Source organism: Clinocottus analis, unplaced genomic scaffold, assembly GCF_023055335.1.
Source record: "Clinocottus analis isolate CAN_PGR_092001 unplaced genomic scaffold, fCliAna1.0.p SCAF_11, whole genome shotgun sequence".
Classification (NCBI taxonomy): Eukaryota; Metazoa; Chordata; class Actinopteri; order Perciformes; family Cottidae; genus Clinocottus; species Clinocottus analis.
In genome coordinates, this window is record NW_027175832.1 from 17,429,666 (window position 1) to 17,453,441 (window position 23,776).

The 23,776-nt window shown below is 43.2% G+C and overlaps 4 protein-coding genes across 9 annotated transcripts in view; 3 read left to right on the plus strand and 1 right to left on the minus strand.

The window, feature by feature from the left end:
• The first annotated feature begins 196 nt into the window (after positions 1-196).
• h2bk1 (H2B.K variant histone 1) lies at positions 197-854 on the plus strand. The gene is made up of 2 exons (XM_068569497.1): positions 197-428; positions 529-854. The coding sequence occupies exons 1-2, from the start codon at positions 315-317 to the stop codon at positions 763-765; spliced, it is 351 nt and encodes a 116-aa protein (XP_068425598.1). The 5' UTR covers positions 197-314; the 3' UTR covers positions 766-854.
• A 5,038-nt stretch (positions 855-5,892) lies between these two features.
• asb10 (ankyrin repeat and SOCS box containing 10) lies at positions 5,893-11,005 on the plus strand. Of its 2 annotated transcripts, none has more exons than XM_068599621.1 (5): positions 5,893-6,358; positions 8,016-8,283; positions 8,872-9,376; positions 9,935-10,048; positions 10,158-11,005. In XM_068599621.1, exons 1-5 carry the CDS (start codon positions 6,037-6,039, stop codon positions 10,341-10,343), a joined length of 1,395 nt encoding a protein of 464 aa, XP_068455722.1. In that variant the 5' UTR covers positions 5,893-6,036; the 3' UTR covers positions 10,344-11,005. The 2 variants fall into 2 exon arrangements, with proteins under 2 accessions (XP_068455722.1, XP_068455734.1); XM_068599633.1 differs by lacking the exon at positions 5,893-6,358 and adding an exon at positions 6,446-7,293.
• A 1,968-nt stretch (positions 11,006-12,973) lies between these two features.
• On the plus strand, positions 12,974-15,685 carry gbx1 (gastrulation brain homeobox 1). Its single transcript, XM_068571181.1, has 2 exons — positions 12,974-13,668; positions 14,336-15,685. Exons 1-2 carry the CDS (start codon positions 13,218-13,220, stop codon positions 14,848-14,850), a joined length of 966 nt encoding a protein of 321 aa, XP_068427282.1. The 5' UTR covers positions 12,974-13,217; the 3' UTR covers positions 14,851-15,685.
• Positions 15,686-20,254: 4,569 nt separating this feature from the next.
• The window catches only part of agap3 (ArfGAP with GTPase domain, ankyrin repeat and PH domain 3), a 112,072-nt gene continuing 108,550 nt past the window's right edge, over positions 20,255-23,776 (minus strand). For all 5 annotated transcript variants that reach the window (XM_068603782.1, XM_068603774.1, XM_068603797.1 and 2 more), the window contains one exon: positions 20,255-23,262. In XM_068603782.1, the coding sequence (XP_068459883.1) occupies positions 23,020-23,262 (243 nt within the window). In that variant the 3' untranslated portion in view covers positions 20,255-23,019. The remainder of the gene's footprint in view (positions 23,263-23,776) is intronic.

Below are 23,776 nucleotides of genomic sequence, written 5' to 3' on the forward strand. Positions count from 1 at the left end.
TCTATCACATGGCTACAGTGCAAGACTCCCATACAAAAAGCATTAAATCTACCTGAAAAAAAAAAACACTCATACCTTTGAAAGGCCTCTCGACTCCAGATGTATTCGTTCTCGTAGTCATTAACTGTATATTTGTCGAGCGCGAGCGTGCCTGTTACAAAAGCCAAGCAGGTGAGCTTAATTAGTCACTAATTAACGCTCGCTACATAAACAGCTGCTCATTAGCCAGACAACCGGGATAACTATTCCTGAAGTACTTGATACAGCAGGTTGACGAGCTTAATATTGTCAACTATAGTATTTGACACTAAAAAATGACTAATGACATATCTAAAAAGAAGGGGAAGAGTTCAGGTGAGAAAAAGGGCAAGAGAAAAGCCAAAAGAAGAGAGACTTACGCGATGTACATCTATAAAGTTTTGAAACAGGTGGGTTAAAAAAAAATAGAGCATCGTGCATTTTTCCCTATGTTTCGGTGTGTTTATCTTACATTTAACTGACGCCCCGTTGTTGTTCTGCCTTCAAAAGGTTCATCCGGACACGGGGATTTCCAGCCGCGCCATGAGCATCATGAACTCCTTCGTGAATGACCTGTTTGAGAGGATCGCCACAGAGGCGTCCCGGCTGGCCCAGTACAATAAACGCTCCACCATCACCAGCAGAGAGGTGCAAACCGCGGTGAGGCTGCTGCTGCCCGGGGAGCTGGCGAAGCACGCCGTGTCTGAGGGAACCAAGGCTGTCACCAAGTACACCAGCTCCAAATGAGGACTTCCACACCCTGGAAGTTGTTGTGACGAGGGGCTCCGAGGTTTTGTGACCCGGTTTGTTGCCAATAAACTGAAGCAAGAATTAAAGTTTGTTTCATTTGTATCCTCTTTTTACAGGGTACAGCAGAAACGCCTGTTGGCCACCAGATGGGGCAAATGCACATCTTGACAGTATTTGATTTAACAGACCTCATTCTCTACATTACAGCTGTAAATGTTCCCATTACAAACTATTAGTTGGTGAAATCAACTGTGCAATGTTACAATAACCCACACGAATCTGTATGATACTGCATCTATTTATGATAATACCTCTGCATCTGCTCAGTGCGCTTCATAGATGATGTCCAGCGATTGGACTTTTTGACAGTCTGAAAATAACAGTTTTTACATTTTATTACAGAGGTAATACATACAAATACCTTGCCAACTCCCAAAATATGTTTTACACATTCTCATAAACTTAATTTCAGCTAATGGTTTTGTAATACCTGTCAGCATATCAGAGGACGGTGTACAGACAACATGTCATAGTCTTGTTTAGGCCTTGCCATCTCTGGTGCTGATCACAATAAATAAATAAATATAAATAAATATATATATAGCTATATAGCTATATAGCTATATATCTATATAGCTATATATATAGCTATATATATATATATATATATATATATATATAGCTATATATATAGCTATATATATAGCTATATATATATAGCTATATATAGCTATATATATATATATATATATATATATATATATATGAATCGCTTGAATGTGCTTTTGAGAGGGTGATGACAGCATAACTGGAGCTGTATCAAAGAGCAGCTACTGTCAGTCAGATAACTCTTAATGTGACAAAAAACAAAAGGCATTTAAAGTTTTTAATACTTGTTTCTGAAGTTGCAACTGTCCAAACAAAGATGGCAAACAGAAGTGACAGTATTTTGCTTGTTATATCAACAATATAAGATAGATAATACATTAAATGATGATACAAATACATGTCTGGGATGTGTTCTTTAAGCTTAGAAAGGAGGGTATCTATCGACCTACACTTGGCTGAACAAGACACACACAACATGAAAAACTGAACACAAATTACGTCCACAGCATGCTTGTGTGCTACCGCTGGCTCAATAAAAAAATAAGGATGATATAGAAATATCTTCAAAACAACAAACCAAACAAGTGTAAAAAAAAACTTGCATATCTCTGACTCCATTGTTATCATCATCCATCTCCCGTGTAATGACAATGAATAAGAGAGGTCATTCTGATATCAAAATACAACAATGGTCTCTTTTAAAAGTCATATTTTCACCTCTGATGTCTTTTTTCAAACCATGACAAGGTCAATTATTCAGTTGACTTTAAAAATGTACATATTTATAAACTGACAGAGGAAATAATGCAACATTGTATCCTTGTTATGCATTCTAATCAGTGTCTGAAAAGACGACACTGTCAACTGAATAGTACTTGATTACAGGATAATGGCACTTGCGTTTGCACCAGTCCAATCTGCATAAAATGGAGGAACTGATAAAGGTCTTTCTAATTAGGACGGTGTTTAAATCAGCCTTTACATACACCTAATAGGCCACCCGTGTCAACACCCTACAAAGCCAGGCTCACTGTGATAATGCACTTGGATGTGACTCCCTTCGCCGACTGTTATTCTTCATCTACCCATTTTAAATGTTTCCCAGTATTCTTGGTAATGATGTAAAAAAAAATCTTCAGCTGTTATTACGAGGGTGATACGGCCTTTGATGGCACTAACTTTGTTCACGATTATCACGCCCATTTAGGTTTTGCATCTTGCACCCTTCCCCGTATCCCCTCTCGTGCCCGATGCCTGGTGGTAGTCATCGCTGACTCCTTCAGGCAGACTGCTATGAACACATTATGGATGGACGCATTAGTGACTGATGCAGAGCCCGGGCTTGCTTGCCTTGTTTTTTCGTTTGCGAGTGCATCATTAAAAATGTTCCACTTGGCAGGGAAGCGCGTATTAACTGCAACCGCAATGAAATGAGGTTGTGATAGATGGTTAAAGTTATACGGGACTATTAGGTTGAAATATGAACCTCTCAATTGTCATGATGAAACAAAGGGCTATTTGCGTGGTGATCAGTGCATTGAGAGACAATTGGAATCTGTAAAGACCAATTCAATACATTAAAAGGTGGAGGGGCTCAGAGCTGAAAGAGTACAGAAAAAGTAATCACGCTTCCACGGAATAGTTTGGAGCTACTGTTCAATTCAAGGCTCGATAAATTCATTTAGGTTCTCCACCAACATCCCCGAGCATCGGGATGAGACCTGGGGGAGATTTGCAAACAGGGAACATCGTCAAAGCCCCGTTGTGGACTCTGATGAGCCATATATATGGAAGGAAACCAGTGATTGGCTATCAAAGGTGCTTTAATGGCATTGAGCGTATGCGTGTGTGTGTGTGTGTGTGTCTACCTTAATGTGTCTGTGTGGACTGCCAAAGTCAACACGGTATTAGGAAAATTAGAAACAAGCCAAGGTGTAAATCAGAATCAGCAGACAAAAGCGTAAATGCAGCAACGGGCTTTTTCCTTCAGATAATGTCGTCAGCCAATTACGCATGCTCATCATCTCCCGCCGCGTTTCCATAGTGACCTCGCCTTCCACCAGAATTCAAACCCACGACCCTGTTTCTCTCTTCGACTCCCTCGGTTTGAATACAATGTGTAAATTACATATTAATTGCTCTCTCACTGGCATGCGCGCGCCCATGTGCCAGACAGGATCTGGCCTCCTCTGACAGGAATAACAATAGGTAACACATAAATCATTGACAAAAGAAACACCTGATGGGTAATTGATTGCTCCGATGTCATGGTGGCACTCTCTAAACTCAGAATTCTTTGGGTGCACACTGTTTCAGATCCAATTGCAATCCCATTAGCATTTAATATTACTGTAATTACTGTGTACATTTCATTATGTTCTCAGTATATTAAATGACTGCTCAGTGTGGAGGGAGGGCTATAGTTTAATCTCTTTCTGTATTACTGTGTGCCACAGTACTCAAAACAGCATTAAGAGGCACATAATCAGAGGGAACTAATTGCCTATGATTGCATAAATGAAGTGCCTCACTCTCATCAGGCCTGTTGCTGATGTCCGGCCTCTCGCCGCCTTGAGAGAAGGAAGGTTGACCACGATGGAGGAAACCTCGGAGAGGCAGCTTCTGGTGGGTAATGTGAGGAAACCAAAGATTTAATATGTCCACAGGGGGGCTGCGGGGCCAGGGGGTGTTACTACTGCTGATGTTTTTATTTATTTATTTTGTTGTTGTTGTCATCAGAGTTGCCTCCGCTTCACAGAGGAAGAAGAAAAGTGAAAAAAAGGAACACGAATGCCTACCATTTGAGAAATGAATTTATCGAAGTCGCTGTCTTTTTCCCCATTAGTAAGTGTTTAGTTCAGCGTTTTAAATAATTGCGTTACCAGGAATGATATTTAAAATACATTTGGGAGTCAATGAGGCGGGAAAGTGCCTACATGTTTTGCTGATGACACCCGGGCCATTTGGAAGACATCAAAGTAGAGAGGAGGTAGCCCAGATGCATATTATAAACTCATTATGTATATCATTTAAAAGGATGTACTCCAGCCGCAAAAACAATATTCCTAGTCTCTCTCTGGTAATGTGTGTTTTCAAAGTTGAAACTCTTACTCGCCTTCAGTTTAATGTGGCATCTATTACCAAACTGTAACATAAAATAAATGACCTTGATTTCCATACCAGAACAGTCGTTAAGGTATAGATGAGATGCAGCGATGCTTCCGCGTTTTCAAATGGGGAAAGGAGGCAACACCTCTCCACAAATATCACGTATTTCTTCACCTGCGGTGCCGACCTTGTTTTCCACAGAGCTTACATGCATTTCTGATGGGCTACAGCACAGAGGTGGATAATCAGACATCCAAATATGAGCGATTTGTTTTTACACATTGTGTGTCCAATGCAACACATTTTAATAGAGAAGTTAATCAGTTTCAGAAAATTCATCACTTGGTGTTTGGAGAGTTAAAGGATGGGAGCTGTTTTGCTGCTGGATGGAAATGTTTCCGGCGTTGGAAAATGATGGTCCATCAGTCAAAAGAGATGTTTGTCAGATGCCAAGCGAGTAGGCTTTAGAGGCTTAATTATGTGCCGTCCCTCCGCCATCACTACGCTACACGTGGGGCAGAGTGACACAGCGGTTGCCAGTCATTCAGCCTAATGTTCTAATGCAGGGAGCCATGTGGATACATAAAATCCATTAAGGCTCTTGAAATAAAATATTTAAAAAAACTACTGAGCAGAAAAATACATTTTGCCAACACATACTGACAGAGGCTTACAATAAAGGCTTTGTCAGTTGCTCTTCCTGCCTGGGCGACAATTAAACCTGAAAAGTTGCTCAGATGTCCAAAAGCCACCTATTAGTTTTTGAATTTAATTTAATAAAGCTTTGTTGTGAAGGGAAATAAATTGTAACACAATGTCTTGACCTTTTAAATAATTCTTGCTCTGAACATTCAGAGGACAAGAGGTGGAAATATACCTGCAATATTTAAAATGTAATGCTACCTATATATATATATATATATATATATATATATATATATATATATATATATATATATATATATATATATATATATAGGTAGCATTACAGTATCTTATTAGGCAGAACCTGAGTCAGCAACAAAAAAGGAGGCTTGCTTCCCATATATATATATACATACATACATCTCTATATATACATATATATATATATGTATGGGAAGGAAGCCTCCCATTTGTTGCTGACTCAGGTTCTGCCTAATAAGATACTATGTAATTGTATATATATATATTTGTGCTATCGCCCCCTAAAAGCAGCATGTATTGTAGTTACAAAACAACTCATTTGTACTCACAGCCTGACAGAGACACTTCTCGGCTGTAACTTTGCTGCAGGCGAATAGGAGAGGCTCGAGTGGCTGCATGTGAGACATAAAAATAGCATTACTTGTCACACTCCAGGGAGGGTCTCATACCGAATATCAAAACAACTCTGTGAACCAAACCTGTGAACAGCCGGCGGCCACATAGTGGACATCAGCCAGGGAGAAAGAAACAACAACAGAAGCAGAGCGATGTGCCTTTTTAAGACGGCCTCCCTCATTTAATCACACACACACACATATCTCACACAACCTACTTCTTCTCCCTGCAAGAGGTAACACATTCAGCATGTCGCTGGGTAGCTTTGTCTTCACGTCCACGGCCTTGCGCTCTCTGGAAGTCGACAAAGACATGCTGGAGAGACAAAAGTACAAGAAGCAGCTGACCAGCCATCACTTCAATCGCTACATGCTGAAGAAGGAGATCCGGGACAGGGCACCGCTGAGGTCCAGCACTCTGCCGCCGGCCGTCTGCCAAGACGCGGTGGTCCAGAACGCTCTGTACACCGGAGACCTGGAGGCTATGCAGCGCCTCTTTCCTCGAGGATCCACGGCAAACCTCATCATCGAGCCACAGGGAGGGGACATGCGCTGGGTCCCCGCGGGGGACGGTGAGAGACAACATTTGTCATTCATTAGATATTCATTCAGGAATGTACGCGATTTGGCACAGCTGTGTGACTTTCTTTTAATTTTACTTGGAGATTTGCATCCAAAATTCACAAAAGTCAGACACTTTATATAGTTATCGATTGTTGTGGGATAAAAGTATGCCATATGTCATATGTCACTGGTGCGACGCCCCTCGCGCCAGTATTTAAAGACACAGATGTGATATTTATAGGAAAGAACACGAGGCAATATTTATAGAAACCACCATGTGTCCGCCACATAAACAAACTCCAGGGTTGGCTTCAGTTGGGGCCTGTCACTGAAGAATGGAGACAGACTATTGGTTTTCTTGAGTCCCTGCAAATGAATGATCCAGACTCCGAGTTAAAATGTTGCATGAACACATAACACTAATAATGGAAGTGCACCGTGTGTGACTCACGACGTTTTTGTTTTTTTCTCAAAACAACGTGCTTCTCCTGAACTTCATGAGCGCACGAGAGAATTGTCCGGTGACCTCAGTGAATGCGCTGAATCAGTAACACACCAGTCACATGCCGCTCAACCGGGTCAAGCTGAATATCACGTAACACCGGCCTCGAAATAGACCCATCTGCACAAACAACCATCATACGCGCTTAATTCCTCCAGGATAAACCAGCATACTAACGCCTTAAAAAACAATCCATGGCCTACGTCGCGCCGCCGATTAAGTGGCACAAGCCGAAGAAGTACCGCAACGACGTGATCGCCACCGCCAAGGCCTCGGGTCGTGTGCTGCAGTTCTGGAACTCTCTGATTGCGGGCGACGATCGGACGCTTCTCAGCATCGTGAACGAGGACGACGGCGAGAACGAGAACCTCATCGACGCCATTTATGACACCAGCGACATCGAGGAATGGAAGAACTTCAGATTCAACTACAGAGGCCTGAGTGGGTTTGTCAGAGCTATGACTGGCTGCAGTTATGCAAATCAGAAAAATGTATGGCCTTTTTTTATTGCGTGTTATTAAGTTCTGCATGGATGATGTATTTTTCCCCGGAAGTTTGCATGGCACCCTGGACAAAAAGCAAGTGGAATATTTCTATTGGATTTTTGATTATTGCACTAATTAAACTCTCTGACAAACACAAACTAATGATACGTACACGTTTTGTTCAGCGAAATATTTTTTTGCAACAAAAAACACCACTTGAAGCGTGAATACAATCATCAGAAGTGAGCAGCTAACGTTGGGCTATAAATAATCGTTTGAGCTCGAATACGCACAATGATGCTGAGGAGGCAGACCAGCGTGATGACGTTTTGTTGTCTCGTGGAGCTACATGTTAGCAACCGCCTTTTTTAAAGAGACGAAAGAGCTTCAAATTTCACGAGTGGCTCAAAAATATCTTAAACTTGTGTTTACCGCAGGCTTTATTTCAGGCATCTACACAATACATTTGAGTCGAGGGAATGGGAAGTGCAAAAATGCTGACTCACTCCTTTTATTGAGAGTCGGGAAGATTCATGTAACCATTAATTCTTTGAAAATGTTATGATGTATATATTCTGATTGACAGTAAAACAACTCTTGGTTGACGTGCTTATTTACAGTGTTCCTTCGTGTTTGAGCTCAAACTTGACTTTGTCTTTGCCTCTCTGCTGCTGGCAGGACTTTGGTCCCTGAGTTATGAGCAGGAGCTGACCACGCCACTTCACATCACAGCTAGCCGAGGCTTCACCGACTGCCTGAGGCTCCTGTTGCAGCGGGGGGCCGATGTAGACCAGGCCCCCGGGGGCACCGCGGCCCTGCATGAGTCCTGTGAAAACTGCCAGCCGGAGTGTACCAAACTGCTGCTGATCCATGGCGCCAACGCCAACGCTGTCACTGAAGAGGGCCTCATGCCGTTGCACTTTTGCACGAGCCCCGAATCCCTCGAGTGAGTAAAGTCGAACAAATGTTGGAAGTGTAACCAGCGCAAGAGGAGAGAGTCAACAGGTCAGCGAAGTCACACTTCTTCGCTGCTTGTTTTTCGAACATTAGCCGTCATAAGCTACTGGTCATACCAGACTCAAGCATTTTACACACAGAAAGAGAATACTGTGTTATATATTATCTGTGAAATGCAATCAATAACCAGAGTTTGGTGACATATCAACCATTAGCTAAGAGCAGATACATTTATTATCTGGACTAAGTTTGGTGCGCTCGTTTGAGGGGGCATCAAACTAGCTAGCAGGCTAGCAGAGAAGAGCATGGTGAATTGGATCTCGCGAAAAGTGGCGGAAAAGTGGAGTTTCTGCCTCTCAAAGTGGTACGAAGACCTAGCCCATCAACACATTCAGGCTAATGCCTTGTAAGGAAACAGCCATAGTCGTATCCATATTCATGTCAATTGATATTTGGTTTGAAATCAAGTTAAATTCCCACATTTAGAACATGGCGTGTGGTGTTTACGAAGAGGCGCTTCCTCTGACAACTGATCTGACGTTCACGCGGGAAAACAACTTGAGAATTCTGTCTGCAGATGCGCCAGGAATCTCCTGCAGTACGGAGCGGCGATCAACGGGCGCACTCAGGACGAGAACGACACTCCCTTGCACGTGGCGGCCGGCAATGGCCTCCCGGAGCACGCCGAGCTCTACCTGCGCTACGGAGCTGCCGTGGACAAGCGGAACAACGAGGGCCTCACGCCCCTGATCGCTGCCTGCGCTCAGCCCCAGGAGGTGCAGGAGCTCGAACGCTACTTCAAGGTGTGCCAGACACTGCTGGCGGCGGGGGCTAACGCGCACGCGGTGGACCAGGACAAACACACGCCGCTGCACATGGCCTGTAAGAATGCTAATCCGGACATTGTGGATCTGCTGCTGGCCAACGGAGCCTGCGTTAACGACATGGGGTACGGCGGCGAGGCGCCCATGCACAACATCCTGAAGATGGCGTCCTACAAGGTCTCCCATCAGCCCGAGAGGATCGTCCGAGCGCTGCTCAACCACGGTTCGATCCGGGTGTGGCCCGGAGCCCTGCCCACGGTGGGACATCGAAAAAAAAAACGCTGAAAGTGTTATTTTGAAACGAATAAAGTGTGCACATGCGTTTCGTATCAGGCCAGCGCGTTCCACGCCGGTTTGAACTAGTTCATTGTATTTACAGCATGGACCAATTATTCATCAAGGTGTCTCGTTTTGCATAATTAGCAGGTTCTGCACGTGGCACCTTGAGAAGGAGTCTCGAGAACGCTAAATTGTTCCTTGCAATATTCCAGACTTCACAACTTCACATTCAAATCATTCCCGTTTCATGACACAACATGAAGTGTTGCACTCTGCGGGAAACAGACTACAACCATCAGTGAACCCACGTGCACTAGACAAAATGCCTGGTTCCTAATTAGGCAAGTGTTAATAGGAGATTAATTAGCACTAATTGCATAATTTCCAGTTAAACCCCTGGAGGGAAGACCAATCTGTTCATTTCACAAGTGTTTAATTACTTTATTTCTCCAGTTCTATGGAGTCACAAGCTCGCTCATGAACTTAAATGACGATTATGTGAATCTGTGGCCTGTATGTCGTGGTGTTTCTTTGCAGGTTTTGAAGCACTGCTGTGGATCTCCACGCACCATCGAGGTCCTGCTGAACGCCTACAGTCGCCTCAAAGTCACAGACACCTGGGTTGAGGCCGTGTCATCGGAGGCGTTGAAGGCAAGCTTGTCAAATAGTTCATTCGTAAAGTTGGACCCGTTTGGGTGTTTTAAAGCAAGCATAGAATCGGCTAAACTCATATCAACTCTCGTCTGTGATTCTCAACCAGGAGCACAAAGACTTCTATGAGTCCGTCTTCTCGTTGGCACAGACTCCTCGCACCCTGCAGCACTTGGCACGCTTCAGGATCAGGGTCTTCCTGGAGGGCCGGTTGCACAAGGCGGTTCCTAAACTGGATCTGCCCACCTTCATCAAGAACTACCTGCTCCTGGAGTACAGAGGCTATGTCCACTGAAAGAGCGAGCGCGGAGGCCCGATGAAGGCCGAGTGCTGCCATGTGAGAAAGAAGCTGATGAATCAGGATTTAAATAGTGACACCAAGTGTAGCAGCAGTACAAGTCAAACGTTTCAATGCTTGTTGTGCCACACACGTTAAGAAGCAGCTGCTTGTAGCTTTTATTCCAGTGAGTGCGACACACTGGATTCTTCACCACTAGAGGGAGCTATTGACTAGAGTTGATCTAATACATGGCAGGTGTACCATTTGTTTTATATGTTATTATATTTTAAGACCACTTTTCTTTTCTTTTTTACTTCTGCACTTGGTAGAGAGGCTCAGACATTTGTGTTTTTATACATGATACTTATTGTGGTATAGATGTTAATGAGCATAGTGACGATGTGCTGTACATTGAGGATTGCCTCAAAATATTTGCATAAATAATTATTCCCACCGGTATTATTGTAATTAGGCGTTTTCTATCTAAAAAAAAAGGTTGATGTAAAATAAAATATTCCACCATGGCCATGTAATCTATTGTTCTTTTATTATTTACTAATGTCTTCCGGTTTTCTCCCTTTCTTCTCTCGTGCTTCTGTGCTGCTTATTGTCGTAGTTTTTTCTTCTACTCTCGGTTTTTATATTAATTAAATAAAATGGATGTATTTTTTAAATCATATTGAGTCGTTGTTTTCAAACTACACTGTGAAGATGTAAAGATAAAGAAACACGTTGGACGCTCGACTTAAAAAAAAAAAAAAAGCTGAAACTAAATCGTGTGGAATAACGATTGTAATTTGGGATTTTCTCAAGAGGTTCAGATAAAGTTATTAACATGATCATACGATTCAGAAATGTAAAAAAAAACCGGGATGACTCAAAGGAAGTTTCACCTGTCTGTCAGTCTCTCATATCAGACAGGAAGAAAACCTCAAGTTAAATCATTATGGTCACGTGTTAAATTAAATTAATTGTCTAATGATAAAACAGCACTGATAAGATGTTCGGCCCCTTTTGTCTGACAAATATAATATTATACATACATACATACATACATACATACATACATACATACATATATATATATATATATATATATATATATATATATATATATATATATATATATATATATATATATATATATCTTTTAATAACAGGAGATTTCATGTTGGGCCTATTTAAGACATATTGTAGACCATAAATAGATTTAAATGAGAAATATTCTATATGAATGTAAATTGCATTTGGTCATAAAATAACATGACAAAAAAACCCAACACGGTTAACACAAAGTGTAAAGAGGAGCTGAATACCATTAGAGGTCCTCTCAAAAAAGAAACGCGAGAGGAGCTGAGCAAATGGTTTCAATAGATCAGAGAGAGGTGCTGCTGGAGTCACTTGCAATTATAAGAATTAGCCTGTCCGGGCCCTCCACTGCTAATCAGAGTCGGTGTGATATGTTTATGTCCTCGCGCAATCAGGCGAGCAGTTGGAGAGCGCGGGCACCAGGACTCAATAGGGCTAATCATCATCAGCTCCCATTTAAAAGGTGAAATGATCTGCGATTAAACCACTGCTTAAAGAAAATATAAGAGGTTTTTTTGTGTGTCTCTTTGCATCAGGAATACATTACAACTGTGTGCATTATTTAATTTAAAGATCTGCATTAAAAAAAACAAAAAACGTTAAGGGATGATTTACGTTGGCAGCTGATCATAAGAGACGTTAAAAGTGTATCATTCACAGCTCTTTAAATAAATCCCCCCCGGAGTTCAAACAACGTGGAATCACTCCAATTTGACTTTGGCCCACAATGTGTCCGCGTGCACACTGCGGTTGACCTCGCATAAACGCCTTTTATCCGGATCTAATTTCGCGCAGAGAGCATCTCTCTCCAGGGAACAATTGTTGCGGCACTTCTCTCTTCTCCTTCTTCTTCTTTCTGAAGCCGAACGCATTGTTTTTAGCCGCGGAGAATGGGACAGAGCGCGGAGAAACATCTGCCTCTCCTCCCTCCACGAACTCTGATGCCCATCGGCCCCCGATACCTCAACAAAAGCCACCGTTGTTTTACGCTGTCCCTTGAATCCAGAGTAATTACTTATCATCAATCAAAATTAATAATAGCTGATTGGGTTGGTGTGGTCAACGATTATAGAAGGGGAAGGGCTGGAGCAGTCTCTCACACCGTTTTGCAGTCAATGGTGGACCTGGCAAAAAAGGGGAGGAGGGCTGTGAGAGGGGGATGGGGTGTGGGGGGGGGGACCCGTCTATTTGGTCTCCACTGGGAAACTACCGCCTCTCAAGACGGCCAAAAAGTCAGAGGCTGAATAAGGAAATGAAGCGTAATTTGAGGAAGATGGATGAGCCCCCAGGGAAACACCCCCTTTTCATTCCCCTTGTATTGCAGATGATAACCAATGCGCTCTCTCTCTCTCTCTCTCTCTCTCTCTCTCTCTCTCTCTCTCTCTCTCTCTCTCTCTCTCATTCTCTCTTACGCGCGCGCACGTACGTAGGCACACATCGGAGAGGGGGCTGGTGGGGGGGAGGAGCTGCAGAGAGGGGTGGATAGATAGATAGATAGAGGGAGAGGGAAGAGAGAGAGAGAGCGTGTGTTTATGTCTGAGTGTGTGACAAATAAGAGGGAAAAGGTAGCGGCGGGGCTCACAACAAAGCGCCACGACCGCCTGACGCATATAGAGCGCAGAGATCCGGAGAAGCAGTCCACTCCCGGGGATGACAGGACGGCACAGGATCTACTTTCCACCCACTCCATCTTTGCACTGAAACTTTTGCGCGTCGCCGAGGAAAACATAACAAAAAAAGGGGACACCTGCCTTCAAGTTTCCACCAAATAAAAACAGTGTTTTGTTTTTCTCCTGCAAAATGCAGAGACCAATCGGCCATGGGACGGCGTTTTCAATCGATTCCCTCATCGGGACCCCGCAGCCCAGACCGGGACACCTGCTCTACACGGGCTACCCGATGTTCATGCCGTACAGACCTTTGGTTATGTCACAAGCTTTAGCCCACTCGCCTTTATCGTCTGGTTTACCTCCTCTCGCGCCTTTGGCTTCTTTTGCGGGACGGCTCACCAACACGTTCTGTGCCAGTTTGGGACAAGGGGTGCCATCCATGGTGGCGCTCACCGCGACGATGCCAAGCTTCTCGGATCCTCCGGACAGTTTCTACCCGCCACAGGAACTCCCGGGTCCCCGTTTGAGCGCCGCGGACCCCGGAGCGAGGAGGCAGGAGAGTCCGCAATCTGACGAGCTGCACAGCCGGGACAAGAGCTCCGAGCTGCTCAACTTCTCAGAAACTTTTCAAACAATATCAGGTAAGATCGGCCTCTGCTTCGTGACTTGACGTATTTATGCTATTTCATCGGATACAAACCCTCACAGCTGTTGCGTAAACAAAGTGACCGTTGTGCGTAAAAGGCGTCAAAGCAGAGGTTGTTGGCCCATGGCGACAGTGTCTGATGCCGTCCTATTTCAAAATAAAAGTAGTCAGCTTTTATTTGAGAGTAGCGTAATTATTAATGATACATGTAGAGCACAAATTCATGGGGATGCAACCTGGTGACCCTGAAATCTAGTCATTCCAGATAAAAACATTTGGAGTTTTTTTTATTGACCTGAATTCTGAATTGTTCGTCATACTATTAGAACAAATTGGAGGGCATTTTATAGAACATTTTAAGGAAACTTTAGCATAGAGTGAGTTTGCAGGGAGATGAAGTTGCCAGAAACAGTTGCAGTGACAACTTACAGAACAGGGCAGCTGTATAAAAAAAAGGCCCAAAAGGACTCGAGTTGATGTTGCTGCTTATAAATCAACATTTGGAGTGTTTCAACTCGTTTTTCTCCATTATCTCTCCCAGCTCACTTAAAAAACACACCATGATTGATGCATAACGTTTAGGCGACACTTTTGGGGGGCTTGCACTCTCAAATGACTCAACGTGAATGTGTGTGTGCATGTGTCCTTCTTTCCTTCACTAGGTGAGACCAAACTGTACAGCTCGGACGACGAGAAGCTGGACCTCAAATCCGCGGACACCGCGTGCAGCGACCGGGAGGACAGCTCCGCGGACAGCGAGAACGAAAGTTTCTCGGACGGCAACAACTGCGGCTCGCTGTCCCAGAAGAGCAAGCTGAAAACCGGCTCGCAGGAGGCGCTACCGACCGGCGGCTCGGCGGGGAAGAGCCGGAGGAGACGAACAGCTTTTACCAGCGAGCAGCTGCTCGAACTTGAAAAGGAGTTTCACTGTAAAAAGTACCTTTCTCTGACTGAGCGCTCGCAGATCGCGCACGCGCTGAAACTGAGCGAGGTGCAGGTGAAGATCTGGTTTCAGAACCGCAGGGCCAAGTGGAAACGGATCAAAGCCGGCAACGTGAACAACCGGTCGGGGGAGCCGGTGAGGAACCCCAAAATCGTGGTCCCCATCCCCGTGCACGTCAACAGGTTCGCTGTGAGGAGTCAGCACCAACAAATAGAGCAAGGGACCAGGCCATGAACTCAGATGAAAATCTAAAAAAAAAAATATGAATAGTGATTAAAAAAACAACACTTACATTGACTATCTTCCACTGATTGGTTGAACGCATGAAGCACAAAACATGGAGGATTAGATTTTTTTTTTTTTGTCTGAGGTGAGAAGGTTTGCTCGCAGACAATTATTTGGCAATGCGCTGTCATTTTTTTATTTATTGCTGTGAATATGTAAATATAAATGGGTAAAAATTGGTACAGATGGGCACTATGAGAGGAGACTGTAAAGATTTTTTTTTAAGTATTTATATGTTGGGCCAAAATGTTCTGTTGGTTATGTGCATGTCCTCATTTGGTGAAGCTGCATTTTTGTTTGTGTGTTTCGTACAATTTGTTGACCACGTTTGCATGTAGGACGTTTTACATTTTGTTTGGCAACTGAAGGAACCATCTTTGACAGATATTTGTGGGGGGAGGAAGGAAAAGATGTGAAGGACATAATGACCAAACAAGGGACGACTGTAAAGTATATTGACCTAATAAATCGCTTTATACGAACGTTGGAATCCAGGTTGAATTATTATTGTTTAGATGGCAGAGTTAATATGTTTTTATGGTCGCGTTAAAAATGTATAGGACGTACTGTAACCAGCTAAACATGAAAGTGAGAAAATGTGGCGACTCTGTACGAACTGCGAACATGGCGGCTATTTTGATATTATTGACCCACATTTTAAATAAAAGAAAATCCGAAAGAAATTATTCAAAATGAGAATATGTAGATATAATTTCAACATTACGAAAGCTTTCATTGGACGTTGCCACCAAAAGGTTCACAAACACTAGTTATGTGAATGTATCGCAGCTTCGTTTACACTCGTGGTGGTTTTAATCTCTTGATTTTTATAAATATGTTTTCCCTAAAAAATCAATACCTGAACAAATAAAATATATATTTCTTTAAAAATACGGCAGCATCAATTGATTTCTTTTCAGGAGGCCATGTTCCTCATTCAACACCCTATAATGAAGTTATCCATCATTACATCATCACTAATCTGTGAGCTACACGTTTTATTTTGGTAAAATAATTTAAAAAATAATAATCAACGTGATCTATTAAGATGCGTTTAGGGGCTTAAAATGCATTTTTACAACTCCCTGAAGACAACAATGTTGTTTCTGTAGAAAACAACAACATTATAATTTTCTTTAAGGGACTAATTTCTAGAGAGATTCAGTTTGATATTTACTTTAAATACTGACACCTGTAGATAATTATTACAAAATAAAAGTGTATTAGAATTACATTTAATTGCCCTATAATGTTTCATAAAATTTGATTAGAAATAAAAAAAAAAGATAAATATTACAGATAAAGCCCAAAAAATATTTAAAGCTTGGTTTCCATACAATAGACTCCTTTAGCTAAAGAATAAAATGACACGACATGACTATATTCACACTAGCAGACCTCATCTGAAGATGGTGACATAGGCCACTATGAAAACTTGCGTGGCAATGTAAAAATCATACAGCTGCAATAACCCAATAATCTCTAACTCCAATAATGTTTAGCCACACAGCTATCCATTTACAGGGAAGGGGAAACAGGGCTCAACGCTTTACGCAAACATTCACATGCATGTCTCTCTGAACTGTTTCCAGACGCGTCTCATGTTGGAATAATTTCACTTCCGCTCAGATGAGAGACAGTGATTGCTTTTCCAAAATAGACTCTGGCCTCATGTTGAAGCTGCTGCAGCAGCACCTGTTGAAGTATGATGATATAGGCGAGATTCCTCAAGTATTATTTTTAGTATTCTCATTTTATTACATCAAACAGCACTCTTATCAATCAGAATTTAGCCAAAATATGCAGGGTTTGTGGGAAAAACAAGAGTTGAATATGTGAGGAATCACGTTATCTGTCGTTTTATTTCCTTCACGGCTTTCTCACACACACACACACACACACACACACACACACACACACACACACACACACACACACGACAAGATTGTTATCTCAATTTGACCTCAGCACACAAATAGACACTTCGTGACCAGGGCACCCATAAAGTTTATTCCACCCTCCACCTCATATGTCAAGACTGTGACACTTGGATGGGGATTCAAGGAGTGATTGGTCGTGTGAAGGAGCGGTGGAAGTTTTATTATGGTCCAAGAGCTGACTAATGCAGACGGTCAATTCCACGACGTTGTGCCAAGAGTGCAGCGCCGGCTATTTCGGCCCCCGTGAGCCGCGAGGTGGAGGTGACGACGAGGAGCCGTGACACGGCTCGGAGGCCAGAAGGTCACGGTGGTTGTTGTCATCAAGATCCTGAGAGTGAGACACGAGAATGGTTAACACACAGGATTTTGTTATTCAAATCAATAAATAGAATCATTTTTGCTTTATTCGGCTAACAGATTTTGTGCGCGTTGTCAATTGTTTTAATCCTTTATGAGTTTCAATAACCCCTCTTCCGTTACAGCTATACTCTGTAAGTGAACACCTCAGTCTCAAGACAGTATATCTGTTTCCTTTTACCATTCGGCTGCTTGAATCACAAATTGAAATATCAGAAGTTCTCTCCAGCGAAGACATTAAACCATTTCCACATTCCCACCTGGAGACGGGGAGACAGAGCGAGTCAGAGCGAGAGAGAGAGAGAGAGAGAGAAAGAGGAAAGCGAGGGAGCTCATTACTCGCTGCTCGTGTGAGTGCAGGCTGCTAAGCGTCGACTGCAGGCCTGACTTCTTGGGAGGGTCCGGACGGTCGTGGCTACAGTGATGTATGGGCAGATGCATCAAATCGCACAAGATAAACAAGCGATGAGTTTCATCAGGGCCATCATAGCTTTAATTTGGCTGCCTAATGAGTCAGATCTAGTGGCGGAGATAAGAGTTGTCAGAGGCCCAGCTCTAATGAATTTCTTGCCACTTGTAATCAAGGTTGCCTGTCTGAGGGGGGATGATTAATGGAACCCTGGAGGATTCCCTCGGCCCTCAGCCTTCATTACAGCTAATGCATTCTCAGGCAAATTAACAGAGAAATGCAGGCAAAAGCCAACGGGGAAGGGGAGAGAAAGAGAGGAGGGAAGGGAAGGGAAGAAGGAGGGGGGGAGAGAGTGATGGGAACGGAGCGTTTATGTAAGACAAAGGAGAGAGAGAGAGAGAGGAGAGGATGAGGAGGAAGACGGCACGGTGCGGATGAACCGGCGGGGAGGAGAGGGGCACAGAGGCACGGATGGGCTGAAATCGGCTGATTAGCGAGAGGTTCAAGGATATGGAAATGAAGACATGCGTTTTGGGTCAGTCAGAGAGGAGCAACACGGATGCACCGGTCAGACGTGATGGAGCTGAAATTGATAAATGGATGTTGGGGTCCGGGGGGGATTCAGGAGAGCAGCGATGTGCTCGGATGGAAGGAGCAGAGGATATAATTATTGGTTAAAGAGGTTGAAAGGGTGAAGGGAGGAGGAGAAAACAGGGAGCAACACGTCCAAATGAAGACAAGCTGACACAAACATGTTAGACAAACGGCACCTTAAAGCAACATTTACGTTACGACCGGGCTCATCACCGACTGCTCGCTAAACAGGCTGTTAAAGTGGCCCGTGGCCAAGAACACCCCCCCCCCCCTCCCTTACATGTTATGGAAATATGGATTTAATGTTTGCAAATATGGTCTCGTCAGGTCTTTGTGTACCCATCCATCAGCCTCAGACCCACCTCTGCAATCTTGGAGGCAATTTGTCTGAGAAGAGGTGGGCGGCAGAGAGCCCTCCTCACTGTTTAGCTGGCCCTGATGAAATATCAAAACACACAGCGGCGCAGGCGAGCGCTCCGGTCTCACCACAACAAACACAAGTGGCCCGGGTCTGCCAAGGCGCGTGATAAATTACAGGACGTGTACTTCTGATGACGTCTCTCAAGAGATGTGGAAGGAATGCGATTCGGTTTAGGATCCTCTAAGCGAGGCCTCGAAATGTTAATATTCAAAGCCCAGGAAGACTTTAAATCTTATAATATATATATTTGTATATTAACAATGGAGCACATTCATAAGTTTATGTGAACGAGACCATCACCCGACAGACCTGAACTTCTAGAGCAGGTTCAGCATCTTTTTTATTTTGTTTCGGGCCCTCGCTTTACCGTTTTGGTTCACTCTCAGCGTTTCGCGCAGGAAACTAAAAGCTCTAAAAACTAACTGTGCGCTACCTGCCCAGCAGCAAATAGCAGCCGGACAGCTGGTGAACATAGCGGAGCATTTAGCCGCCAAAGAGAAGGGACACAAAACTAAATGAAAGCTGAGGTTGCTCCATATGTGCTGGATGTGTAAATAGGCAAATATATGCTAATAGCTTAAAAGCTAAATGTATGTCAATGTTTTGTTTACAGCCGGTTTCCTTCACCTCCCAATAAACCCTTAATGGATGTTCAAGTTTTTCTCAATAAAGCTGAATATTCAGGCCAAATGTACGACAATAGGTTAAATAAAGATACGTTATAGTTTATAAATAGATCCATTTATTTTACAGTCAAATCCCCAGCTAATGTGCTGCAATAGGTCTGTTTGTGGGTGCAAACAACTGCCATTAGATTCTGATTCAAATATTGCTCAATCCCCGATTGGTGCAGGGATATTTAATAGTTTCCTTTTTCTAACTGAGCTGTGGCCACTTTAAACCAGTCAGAAGATATCAGAGAAACACTGAAATACATAACTCATTCATGTGAAACATCCACAACATGCTCAGGAAGGACCCTATTCGTGCTAGAGAGGAAGCCGGTTGATAAAAATATGTTTTTAAAGCGCGACTCTGAGGACTGTGGCTCCATGTCGAGCCAGCGCGGAGGGAGGAAGAGGAAACACTGAAGAGAAACCAGGTGATGAAGCTCAGACAAAGCCGGCCAACAGAGAGAGGAAGGGGATGAAGATATGCTGAGACCAGATTAGCAGGAAATAAGAAGTAGATTAGTGAGGGCTTGACTCCTCTCAACACTGAGACCTTTCACTTTTCCCCACGGCGTCGTGCTGCCTGACACTAAGCCCGGCTCTTTATCTTAATCCTCTTTCAGCGAACTGTTGGGGGTCCCACAAGCAGGAAGTGGAGGGAGGTTGGTTTACTTACCTCAAGACAGGCTCGGGTGATTTGCCTTGGACACATTCACAGGAGTCCTCGGGCTGATGTTGGATTTCTCCAAGAAGTTTGACGGAGGAACATGCAAAAGGGGAAGAGCATGAAATGGCAGTGCTTGATGAAGGAATAGTGAGACTCTTCATTTGAAAGACAGTATCGCCTCGTCAGAAGGTCTTGCACAGACGCGGCGGGAGAGGATGGATGAACGCACACACACACACACACACACCCACACACACACACGTGTCGATTTCCCCTAAATGCAGGGAAGGCTACATGGTTTTATTTGAGTGTTTATTAATAGGTCAACAGTCAGCCGAGCATCCAAGGATACAACAAGTTACTCTTTAGCTTTTGCTTCGTTTCACGTTCCTTAACGTAAAAGGAATTACAATAGGAAAATTAACTTGAACAACAAAAAAGAAAAAAAAAAGAAAAGATATTTACAAACTGCATTATAAATATGTCAAATGTACATCATTATACACAAGTACCAAAGATGTTCAGATCACGTCGAGACCAAACAGAAGTACCGTAAAAAATAGGCCTAAGGAGAAACAAACCAAAAAAAAAACACATCAAAATATGGTTCATGGGCCTAAAAGGGACCGTTGACCTAAAACCTGTTTAGCTTGTTTCTCTAGGAGGAGCTCGTCTTCAGATGAAAGCATGATGCTAATATGTACACGTCCATGTTGTGTCTGGGGGGAAAACAAGCAGGTTTGTAGTGTTTTCTTCATTATCTATGTAAATAAGGGTTTAGGTAATCGCTATACACATTTAACTCCTCTCAGTAATCCCCTCGGATACTGAAACGTACTCATTGAAATAAGTTTTGTCAAGTAGAAATCAGAAATAAAGCCAGTACCTCTTGTACAGTACAAATCAATCTGGTTGAATTGGAGGTCGCTTGGGATTTCTTGAAGAGATAGAAAGACATTTTGGGAAATGTGCTTATTCGCTTTCTTGCTGAGCGTTAAGATGAGAAGGTCAATGCCACTGCTTGTGAGTATGGAGCTCGAACTTGGAGGCTGTTAGCTTAGCTTAGCACAAAAACCGGAAGCAGGAAGAAACAAATTAGCGCGTCTCTCTCCAGAGTTTGAAAATACGCCTCCAAACTTAAAATAAGCTTCAAAATAAACATGTTCTTCCTCGTTTGTTTAATTTGGAGAAATAAAAGAACGGTAAAAAATGACAATTTGTAATTTTAGAGCGAGTAACTTGATACGACGTTCGCTAGGCTAAGCTAATCGGCTCCCGGCAGCAGTTGCAAACGTAAAAACACATCGACCTTCTGATCAAGAAAGCATATTTCCAATAAATGTAAAAACTATTCTCTTACTATATCGTTTCCTCCTTGATTTACAAACATCCTCTTTTGACCACATCTTCAAAACCGGAAACGTAATCCTGAACATAAGGTACAAAAACTTGCTCTGTAAACACACATCCTGCCTTTGTAAACCAATAAAATCAAGACGATTAAAAGCCTTAAAAATGGCAGTTGAATAAAAAGGAAAAAATACATGGTAGACGTTGTGCCGACTTTTTACCGTTACTATAAATTAATCTGTCAGTGGAATACTGTACATTTGTATTACCTTCCCTCTATGAATCTCCTCGCCCATTTGAACCCCTAAACGTCTCACTTCAGTCACTTAAAGGCAGTTTGTTAACTTTTTAGCCGACACACAGGTTGAAGGAAAAAGGAAAGTCAGAGACTTGTTTCTTATAAGGAGTAAGGTGAAAGAACAATGACTACTTTTTACAGACGGCTGTACACAGTTATGTTCATCTTGCACTGCAGGTGTCTCCTCGCCCGTGTCCTTTCTCCGAGGGTTTTACGGACACAAATGCCCGGTCGCTCTCTGCTGCACGCGGTCACAGACAAAGACGTATAAGCACACGCGTGTTGTACAGTAATGCATGGACGCATGCACACACACACACACACACGCACACGCACACACACACGCAAAAACCATATGTGTATTTCACAGCAACAAAAGAAGAAACGCTCTGGAGAGTACCGCTTCTACAGCCTTTGGCCACAGGAGGTGAATGGATGTTCCAGTCTCTATCTATAACAATCAACAGCACAATCTACTCAATCGGGGGAAAAATTACTCCGACAAAGACATTGTTAATGGTGCGATTGCACTGTTTCAATCAAACGTTTAACATTCTGAATGAATTTTGATTGAAGAGGCAACGCTAACGCATCCACGTGGCTCGATGGCCATAACACATTATGCCCCTTAATTCCTTTGTAGTCACGGACACTTTTCCTGGAGGATCCCGACGAGGGAGGCGAGGGGAAATGACTCACTTTCCCCCGATAGGAATTCTGCAATCAACTCCTTTATGATGATCCGAACACATTTTCCTGTGAATTAAGTATCTAAATCATTTGGACTCTTCAATTATAATTGCTTTTCCTTTGTATGTGAATAGTATGTCATGAGTTAGATCGCTGTGTTGAAGACATGCATCATTACTAAAGCTGCAACAGCCATTGAGATCGTGGAAGATTTCGTTTCTTTCCCACATCAGTGTTTTGTCACTTGTACAACTATTCCTCACAGTTTTATGCTATTACGCTTAGCCTGGGAAATTTGAAGGAAGTTTCTCATTTCAAGCTCATTATGAAATCAGTTCACGTCGCGGAGGGGGAAGACATAAAAGGAAATGTTCAAGCATTAAGGAAATGCTTTTCGTAGGGGAGGTATGGATGCAGAAGTGAGTCGTTTGTTTGGTTGGAGCTTAAAAAACAAAGAGCATAAAGCTGATCGTGATCATTTCAGACCACGATTGAACGAATTTAACGAAATAGAAAATAATAGTAGAAAACAAACAATGTACAATGTCTGAACACCCAGTTCTTTTCGGCATAGTGGAATATAAACAATGAGTCCGTCGCTCCTGATTTCTCCCCGTTGGTACTGGTTCTGGGTGACACAGAGGAGGGAATACTGGGGAAGAGGCGAGGCGGGTTCGGGTTCTTTTTCGCGCGTGCTGGTCCGCAGCTGCTCGTCAGCCTCCTACATGATGCTGATGCTGCGGTTGAGCTCACACTGGGCGTTGTTGTTGTTGATGTTGGGGTTGGGGTTGGGGTTGGGGTTGCGGCGGCTCATGTTGGGCGTGGCCACGGATGTCAGGCTGCTGGTGTCGATGGGGCAACCGTGCTGAAGTAAGATGTCGGCGCACTCCTGGCTGCCGGCTCGCCGGGCGTAGGACAGCGTGGTCTGGCCACGGGCGTCACGGCTCTTCACGTCCACACCGTACTGTGTGGGAGAAGAAGACGAGTGCGAAAGGCAGGTCAGATATGTACGATTTGTGGATATAGTTCGGGGTAAATTCCAAGGAATTTACAGACATTTATCAGGATTTTCTTGTATGAATGGTAACGCAAACAGTCTGAAACCGGGATTTCATTTCATATGCTCTATTTGATTTCATACAAAATGCAACGCGAGCCCTCTGTAGTTGAACTTTTTTTCTGATTCTACTCAGAAGCTCATTTTAATTTCCCCCTTTTCCTCTGTTTTTCTCCTTTGGATCATGATGAGTATATGGTTTAAATACCTGTATGTGCAATAGTTAATAGCTAATACTACAGCTAATGTCTGACCGTGCCCTGGTGTTGGTTTCTGTTTGACCTGAAACAGTTACGTGGTTGTCCTGAACTTTAACGGATCAGACTTTGTCAGTTTATGCGCTTAAAGAGGGAAAACAATCGAGGATAATAAAAGAAACGTGCAGTGAACTGTTTCCTACTGAAAATGTAAAGCATTGAGT

Excerpts from the sequence above, each read along its gene's own strand:
- gbx1 (XM_068571181.1), top strand. The coding sequence starts at position 13,218 with ATGCAGAGACCAATCGGCCATGGGACGGCGTTTTCAATCGATTCCCTC. Across the intron at positions 13,669-14,335 it reads AACTTTTCAAACAATATCAG|GTGAGACCAAACTGTACAGC; the intron begins GTAAGATCGGCC and ends TTCCTTCACTAG.
- h2bk1 (XM_068569497.1), top strand. The coding sequence starts at position 315 with ATGACTAATGACATATCTAAAAAGAAGGGGAAGAGTTCAGGTGAGAAA. Across the intron at positions 429-528 it reads TCTATAAAGTTTTGAAACAG|GTTCATCCGGACACGGGGAT; the intron begins GTGGGTTAAAAA and ends TGCCTTCAAAAG.
- asb10 (XM_068599621.1), top strand. The coding sequence starts at position 6,037 with ATGTCGCTGGGTAGCTTTGTCTTCACGTCCACGGCCTTGCGCTCTCTG. Across the intron at positions 6,359-8,015 it reads CTGGGTCCCCGCGGGGGACG|GACTTTGGTCCCTGAGTTAT; the intron begins GTGAGAGACAAC and ends TGCTGCTGGCAG. Across the intron at positions 10,049-10,157 it reads TGTCATCGGAGGCGTTGAAG|GAGCACAAAGACTTCTATGA; the intron begins GCAAGCTTGTCA and ends ATTCTCAACCAG.